The 8,788-nt window shown below is 36.2% G+C and overlaps 1 protein-coding gene across 1 annotated transcript; it reads right to left on the bottom strand.

The window, feature by feature from the left end:
- Positions 1–1,702: 1,702 nt before the first annotated feature.
- Positions 1,703–3,533, bottom strand: LOC116114841 (protein SRG1-like). The gene is made up of 4 exons (XM_031400983.1): positions 3,267–3,533; positions 2,937–3,178; positions 2,494–2,818; positions 1,703–2,029 (listed from the first exon to the last, which is right to left on the bottom strand). The coding sequence occupies exons 1-4, from the start codon at positions 3,528–3,530 to the stop codon at positions 1,757–1,759; spliced, it is 1,104 nt and encodes a 367-aa protein (XP_031256843.1). The 5' UTR covers positions 3,531–3,533; the 3' UTR covers positions 1,703–1,756.
- Between the last annotated feature and the right edge of the window lie 5,255 nt (positions 3,534–8,788).

Raw genomic sequence — 8,788 nt, 5'->3', positions numbered from 1 at the left:
ATTTGGGCACTAGAGCGCATTAATGTCTTGCGTAGGGAAATTTTTGGGAGTGACAAAATAGACATACCGATGGAGTTCCCCTTATCGGTGCGGTGGTCCTTCCATTTGGAAAAGCCAATGAAGAGCATGTATTTGTCTGTAAAGACAAAGGATGATGTTTTAAATTTGTTTCGACGAGTAATTGTACAAGTCAAGGTTTTAAAACCCGACCTGGGGGTGACCTGTTTAGGCCACCGGGTTAACTGGTTTAACCAATGGTTTGACAAGTTTAAAATTTAGCAAACACACCCTTAATAAATACCATCAAACCTTATAGGTTTGAAATCTAGCAAACACAATCTCTGGCCAAATCAAATCGACGATCGACTAAGAGAGTGGTAGCGACACACTAGAGAGGGTAGATCAGGTGATGGGGAGGATGAATCAATAGCTGGCAAGTTGAGGCATCATCGGATAGTGGCAGATCGATGGTGGAAATCAAACGGTCGCGGTGACTTTTTTTGGCGAGATGACTATGGATCTTCGTGAACAAAGGCAAGGGAGCTTGGGATAAGGTAGATTGGTGGCTGATGAGGCTTATCGATGTCGGAGAAGGCGCGAACGATGCTGGGAAATGGAAGAAAAATTGTTGGACGATGAAACATTGCACGGTGGCGGGAGATGAAGGGTTAGGGCCCTGGAGAAAGTCAGAAGGTGGTTTTCGATAGCAAGGGAAGGTGGAAGGTCATCAGAAAAAGGGAGGCGATCACCGATTTGCATTTGGCTAGAGGGTCTGTTTGTTGGATTTCAAACCTTTAGGGACTGATGCGTATTAATCAAGTATGTGTTTGATAGATTTTAAACTTGAAACAGTTGAAAAGGTAACCTGACCCAGAGAAGGCCCTAGGTCCCGGTCCAACCGGTTCAACCGGCCGGGCCAATTTGGGTTTTAAAACCATGGTACAAGTAATACCCATTTTTTCAGATATATATCATCCATGATATTCTACATACGTGGGGTCTAAAGCAATATTTAAAGATTGTGGACTCTCTTGTGCTTTTTCTTTCAGGTATCTCCCTTATTAGATAAGAACACGATTATATCTTGATATGGTAGGAGAGTGGGAGATAAAAGGGAAGGCTCTCTTCATTTTCTGTTTATAGAAACTCGAGGTATGTCATCTTTAATTCTTTGATATAAATATTTTTTTTAAAGGACAATTATCCCTCACCTCTCTTGAGGTTTTAGTTCAAGTAACTCACACCCCCAAAAGTATGAAAAATTACCTTAAGCTCGCCTCACATTTGAACAATTATCCGATACCTCCCCCTTTAGCTGTTAGTTTAGGGATTTATGTTAATTGGTGTATTTTTTACCCCGTTACGAGAATGATTAATATCCAAAGTGAGAGGAGCTCAAGGCTAATTTTTCATACATTGGGGATGTGACTGATTAACACTAAAACCTTAGGAGGGGTGTCCAATAATAATCCTTTTATAAATGATGATCCAATTCCACTCACACTCTTGTTTATAAAGAAAAGATTGTTAAAGGAAGTATGGAATCCAAGGATCGACATGGGCTACAAATATTATCATTTTAAATGGGCTGGGCTAAAGAAAGCAAAAGCCCAAATAGAAGATTATCAAGAACGACCGGAACCGAAACCATGAGATCGCATTATTTTTACATAGATTAAATCTTCTACTGCACGTAGTAGCATGTCAGTGAGATAATACTACAAAGCTTCCAAACAGTAATATTAAGACCATTTATTCAAATATTGTGGTGCATGCCTTCACCATTTTCAATCTTCATGTACTCCAAGTTTGTCTTTCCTTTGAGCTTACGGGAGAAGAAGCTTTTAAAGTACTCTTCCGTCCCTATTCTTTTAAATAATGGTGGGTTTTCAGGAATTATCAGGCTTCTTGCAGCTCCAATCTCTGCATCAAACTTGGGGCAGACAAAAAAAGCAATTGACATCCTCTCTTTCGCCGAGTTTATTGATGCTCTGTGCTCGACGCTCTGATAAAGTCCGTTGCTCATTATCTGTGTAGATTTATTCACCACTTTAATAAAATTAAAATGTACAAGTTATTTACTACAACATAAACATATTAGTTTACACAAATGTAAACCCAGAAACTCTCAATTCTTTTTCTTTTTCTTTTTAGGTATTTGAGGTATTTAAACTTACATTGAAGTTTGTTTAATTCTTAGGATTATAAAATATCTTACAAATCTAAAAGACTAAGACAATTACACAAATATGGTAAATATCTCTCGCACAATTCTGTTGCTTTTTATTAACTTGAAATTAGATTCTTGAGACTATGCAAGTAAAAATTAAGTAGAGAAAAAATCCTGATCTTAAAACTATTATTTATATGTCAGTATCATTTATACTGAAGAGAATACTATATGATATATATTTAATTATTAGTTTTCTATTCTTCCTTTTCTATTTCTTTAATTTTTACTTTAAGAGAAACGAGAAAGAAGGTTTGACAAACCTCTAGAATATCTCCCAAGTTTATCGCAAGAGCTTCAGGAAGGATGCTGACGGGAATCCAAACGCTATCCTTTTTAATGTGAAGACCATCAACTCCATTAAGTTGATTCAAAATAGTGATAACAGTAGCATCAGAGTGAGGTGCAAGACCCATAACCAGCTCTGGTTTTGAACATGGAGGATAATAATTAAACCGCACTGATTGCATCCCATCTTCAAACAATTCTTCCATTTCTTTAATCTCCGTGTTCAGAGTCTTTCCTATCATTCCAAGAAGTTTTCTGGAAAGATTTTGCATTTCCTGGAAGTAATACTCTAAAGTATTCCTGCATGTGCATGCACTATTAAATAAATAATAAATGCCAGATAATAAAACCATTAAAATTTTACCAAAAAGAAATTAAAGATGTTATTTCTCTGAGATCCAAGAGAAGGATGGATGACCTTAAGGATGAAGGGAGCTCTGGGAAAAGGTGCGATTCTCTCATGTGAATAGGGTTAGTTGTCATGTACAACTTATCCCCCCAATCAAGTTTTCCATCGGATCGGACGACGCTTCCATAACCTTCAAAGTCGTCAGGCTTTATTTTGTATTTCATTTTCTCTTCTAGAGGAAGATTAAAAAATTCTTGGATCTCAAATTTCAGCTTCTCCAGCAGTGAAGAGCTAACTCCATGGTTCACCAACTACATCATAGTAGCACAAAACTTGGGTTCATGAAATTAAAATTAATCAACTAGACGAACCTTCATAGTTCCACTAACGATTACTAACCTGAAAGATACCCCATTCTTTGCACGTCGATTCCAACTTCGCTAGTTCAAACTCCGCCTGTTCCTCGGAAACCAAACGTTCCAAGTCAATAGTGGGGATTGCAGGGAAATAATGGTTTCCGTTTAAGGGTTTTGGAGGCTCTTGATCTGGACGAAAGTAGCTATTTGGCACAGTGATATTAGGGTCTTTGATGAGTTCCTGCACACTAACTATGGAGAATTCAGAGTTCTCAAGTGGTGGTTGAGATGATGCCATATTGATCATCGCTTCAAGTAAAAACAATAGTACATACCAACCTCGAAATGGCATTAAGGGTATTTATATACACAGAAAAGAAGGAAATTAATTAAACTTTTTGAATTTTATGAATTATTTAATTAAGATCTGGGTAACTTCCTGGAAGCTAAGAGAAATGAATTATAAACAAAAGCATGTGGATGTGTTCTATCAATATAGAATTAAATACTGACACATGTTGCACAAGAGAGAAATCCTCTTAACAACAGAGGATATGGTGCATGTGGGTTATATATTAACTTCTAATTACATCTTAATTTATTTAGGGTTCAACAAGTGATCAAATCCTCCCAAGGGTTGCCTTAATGACACTTTTCTCACCCAAAAAGTTTCAAAATATCACTTTTTCACCCAAATTTTATATTTGTCAATACCCAAAGCCAATTCCGGCAGCACCGTTACCACCATTTAAATCTCCAGTCTCTTCTTTACAAAACCTTTTTCACGCTGACACATGATTTTTCATCGATTACCGTCCATCGTAAAGTTAGGGTTTTCTATTTTTAGCTAATTTTCAGTAGTGAATATTCAATCAATTACCACCATTCGATCCATCGGCCTCCGCTCTATAAAACCCCTCTTATCTTAGCTCATGGTAACTCTTAGAGTGCTGATTGAAAAAAGAAAGTGTATTTTAGGTATTTACAAATTATAAACTTTGAGTGAAAAAAGTGGTATTTTAAAATTTTTTGGGTGGAAAAAAGTCGTTTACTCTTTAATTTATATGTAAGTTAATATTATGTAATTTTTTTTAACTATTAACACGTGATACATACGGGGATAAATTAACTTAAATTTTACTTTAGACTAGTTAATTAAATTATTAAATCAGAATAAATCAACACATCAACCACCGCTAACTTTTTTATTATGTGTCTGTGCTTGGCATGTATTTGATCACTTCCAAAATGTGACCAACGTTCTACAAGTAATTTATTATAGGTCTCGTGTCGTTTCATGTTTGCGCCATTGGATATATTGTCCAACACGATATTGATGTATGCGTTTGGTTTAATATTTTTATCCCTATTCTGGATCCTATTTTTCAAATAGCGTTTGGTACAATATTCTCAAAATATTACCCTATTTTTTTTAATTACATTTTAACCCCATAAGATTATTAATTTCACTAAATACCCCCTGAAAAAAAAGTTTAAAAATTAACAAAAACACCCCCATCAACCCAACTTGTCAGATTCCGGCAACCACCGTCGATGATAGCCGGAATCTGTACAACGGCCAAACTTCCGACCAGAAATGGCCGGAAGTTCACCGCTGTGGCCTTTTCCGGCCAGATCCACCACGGATCTGGCCGGAAAAGGCCAGATCTGGCCGTCAGCGACGGCCAAAGAAATGGCCGTCGTTGACGGTCAACGACGGCCACATCTTTGGCCGTCGCTGACGGCCAAAGATGGCCGTCGTTTGGCCTTTTCCGGCCGTCGACGGCCAATACAAACCGTAGATCTGGCCTTTTCCGGCCAGATCCACCATGGATCTAGCCGGAAAAGGCCATAACGACGTGTTACGGCACAGATCCGACAAGTCTATGCCGTAACAAAATTTTTCGGCCAGATTCCGGCGGTGGTGGCCGGAATCTGACACTGCAGATGGTGGGGGTGTTTTTGTCATTTTACATGTTAGGGTCTTTATTTAAATTAGTAAACCTAAGGGCTTTTTTATAAATTTTTAAAATTTACCTCGTAATACTCCCATATCCAATAACCCAATACTATCCCTAAAATCCTACCCAAAATACTAAACCAAACGCACCCGATGTTATCAGATGCGTCATCGAAGACTGAGCCTAGATTCCAACAGCGTTGGCTGGCGACCCCGTTGTCAGTTTAAAACTTTTTTATTTTCAATTTTTTATTTAATTTTTTAAAATATTTAAAATATTTTATTTTTTGAATACTAATAATATTTATTATTTAGTTAAGTACAATGTTGAAACAAATAAATATGTGACAATATTATATTTAATCCAATTCAGTACGAAAAAATTAGTTCAGTCCTGTGCAGAGCACCAAACGCACCCTAATGATTCTTTTTATTATTTAAAAATATTTTATTTATAATTCTTCTTATTTTAAAATATAAGGTCATTTTTTTCCCTTCCCTCATTTAATTTTAAGTGTAAACAACTTTTTCCCACCTAAGGTTTGCCTTAATGACCATTTCTCTTCAAAAAGTTTTAAAATATCACTTTTCCACTTAAAGTTTATATTCCGTTTAATATCTAAAACCGATTCTGACTGATTTCGGCAACAAAAATTATCTCCATCACTACCATTTGAACCTCCGGTTTCCTCTCTACCAAGACACCTAATTTCTCGTCGATTCTCGACTACTGCAAAGCTAGGCTTTCTTGTTCTTAGCTGATTTCCGACTGATTCCGCCGATGAATATTCAATCTATCACCATTTATCGATCAACCGGCCTCTACTCTATAAAACCCCTCTCACCCTAACTCTTGATAACTCACCGAATGTCGACTGAAAAAGTGAAGTGTATTTTGGATATTAATGGAATATAAACTTTAGGTGGAAAAACTGTATTTTGAAACTTTTTGGGTGGGAAAGTGTCATTAAGGCAAACCTTGGGTGGAAAAAGTAGTTTACTCTCAATTTTAACACCAAAAATTGATGGTAGAGATGTAAGTGGCTAATTATGGGGGTAACTTGTTAGTTTTATATGTTGAAGGGGTGTGAGTAAGAAAACCCTAAAGAAACAATAAAGAAAGTTGAATGGATGAGGTGTTTGTACTTAAACTAATAATTTTTTCTTTGTGCCTGTAAAATGTTGATGATAATTTTTTCTTTGTACCTGTAAAATGTTGAAACCTCAGAGGAGGTCCGTATAATTAACTCTATATTATATGATAGAGTCACTGGTCACAGTCACCCAACCTACCTCAGCACTGGCTCTAATATTAGGTCCATCTTTTTTCAAGTCGTCATTTTTATAATATTAAGTAATATTTGTATTTGATTTTTTTTTTCTTAAAAAAATAATTTTCTTTTCAATCAGTAAACTCCTACAACTTTCACTTAAAAGTTTAATAAATGTCTTAACTATTTTTGTTCTATTAATTAGTTCGGATAATTATTTAATTTTCATGATATGATTTTAGTAATCTTTCCCATTTATATCTCTTAAAATCATATATATTTTTGACAAATCCAATTTATAAAGGGTTTGGACACCCTTTTTTGACAAACCAAATTTTTTAAAAGAGTTTTATTCAAACCCACAAAATACCCACGGTCCAACCCAATTGTGTGAGTTGGTAGATGCTTCCTATCATATATTAACAATATATAAAAGAAAATTTATTCATGAATTGGACAGTGGGTTATAAAAGGCTTGAACACCCTTTTTTTGACAAACCAATTTTTTAAAGAGTTCTACCAATATTCACAAAAAACCCATTATCCAACCCAATTGTTTGAGTTGTTAGATGCTTCCTATCGTATATTAACAATATATAAAAGAAAATTTATTCATGGAACGTCATTAGACCAGTAAGGATAGATTTCAACATTATCAAAGTCCAACTTTTTGCGATAAACCGGAATCTTTGTCTCCAATCTAACCTGTGGTTACTGTTGCTGCTTCATTGTTTGTTAGTGATAGAGTTAGAGTTACAGGAGGAAGAGGCAGTCAACTTTGGTAAATCTTTAATAGTACCAAGTGTTCAGGAATTAGCAAAACAACCCATCATAGACATCCAACCTCGATACATTCGTTCTCATGAGGACCCTCCGATTGCCACCCATGACTCCTGTCTTCCATCTGTACCTGTCATTGATCTTCAGAAATTGGCTTCTGTGGATTATGAATTGGAGAGGCTGCACTTAGCTTGCAAAGAATGGGGATTCTTTCGGGGGAGTTCATTAAAAAGACACTTGGAGTTAAAATTTAATTAAAGGCTATGTAGTTTGTAAATGTTAACTAAATAGCCTTATTTTTATTGAGCTTAACTAAATAGATAGAGGTAACTAGGATTATGAATAATTGTGTAATCTTTAAAAATTATAATATGTCTTCAAAGAGTGGAAATTTTTGCAAATAAACCCAAACACATTCTTCTTCTCCTCCGCCACATTAACGCATTCCTTCGCCATTAACATCTTCTCCACACAGATCCTTCTCCTTCTCCTCCTCCCTCCTGACATTTCGTAGGTATGTGTATCTCCCTTTCGATTTCATATTTCGGTTTACAAAGATCTGGGTTATGATTTTGATTTAGCATGGATTGGGTTTTGGTTATGATTTGATTTAGTTGTTTAGGTTGTGGTCTATGTTTGACGTAATGGAATTGAAGGAGTGAAATATGTTGAAAATTTGTCTGGGTATGGGTTATAGGTTGATGGATCGATTGTAGGTGGGATGACTGAAAATGTGTTCTGGGTATGATGGATCGTTGAAGCGATCTGGTACGTCTGGTAATGCAGTAGATAGATTGCTTAAGCGATCAGGTATGTGGCATAAGATCGCTTAAGCGATTGCTAAAAGTCTGGTGTATAGGAGCAGATCGCTTAAGCGATCAGTAAATGGCATAAGATCGCTTAAGCGATACACCAGACCATATAAGCGACTGTGCAGATTCTTTTTAAAATATTTGAACCCTTACAACATTCAAGAATATTTTTTTCTTGCATTACAGGTTGTTGGCTATTATTACATGGGACAAGTTGTTTTGGGTGTTAAATATTTTGGTGAGTGGGTGGAGGAGAAAAGTAGTTGGAACTGGATTGGAAGAGCAAAGAAGTTATACCAATTGCTGTGAGCAAGAGGTTAGTTTTGATGTGTTGATGATGAAATAATATGAAGAGTAATTTGAGTTGCCGCGTAGTGATATAGTTGTGAAGTATGTTTTAAGCAAAGTTCGAACATTATAAGGTACCTCCTGCTATATTAAAGTCGGATAAAAGTGTGAAGTTATATATGATTGATGTGGCCGATAATGGTTCAAGGCCGATTTTAAGGGTTTCTTTTGTAGAAAACCGGTGGAAGTTGGTTCAAAGGAAGGGGATAACGAGGAAGTAGGCGAAGATTTGCCTGGTTTAATTTGAACTATGAGGCCATTGATTTGTTGTTGAAAAATCAAGAGTAAACGGTGAATTGGGTGGTGAGGAGGACACTGTAGAAGAGGTTGGTGATGGGGGGCAGAATGAAAATGTTAAGGAGGAGGACCGCAGATGTTCCCATAGATGTAGGAT

Source organism: Pistacia vera, unplaced genomic scaffold (genome assembly GCF_008641045.1).
Source record: "Pistacia vera cultivar Batoury unplaced genomic scaffold, PisVer_v2 Contig723, whole genome shotgun sequence".
Lineage (NCBI taxonomy): Eukaryota > Viridiplantae > Streptophyta > Magnoliopsida > Sapindales > Anacardiaceae > Pistacia > Pistacia vera.
This window is presented reverse-complemented; position numbering and strand designations above follow the sequence as displayed.

What these genes read in the sequence shown, in the direction of transcription:
- LOC116114841 (XM_031400983.1), bottom strand. Translation starts at nt 3,530, where the DNA reads ATGATCAATATGGCATCATCTCAACCACCACTTGAGAACTCTGAATTC. An exon ending in GAGCTCCCTTCATCCTTAAG is followed by an intron (nt 2,819 to 2,936) that starts GTCATCCATCCT and finishes ATGCACATGCAG; the next exon opens with GAATACTTTAGAGTATTACT. An exon ending in ACTTGGGAGATATTCTAGAG is followed by an intron (nt 2,030 to 2,493) that starts GTTTGTCAAACC and finishes AAATCTACACAG; the next exon opens with ATAATGAGCAACGGACTTTA.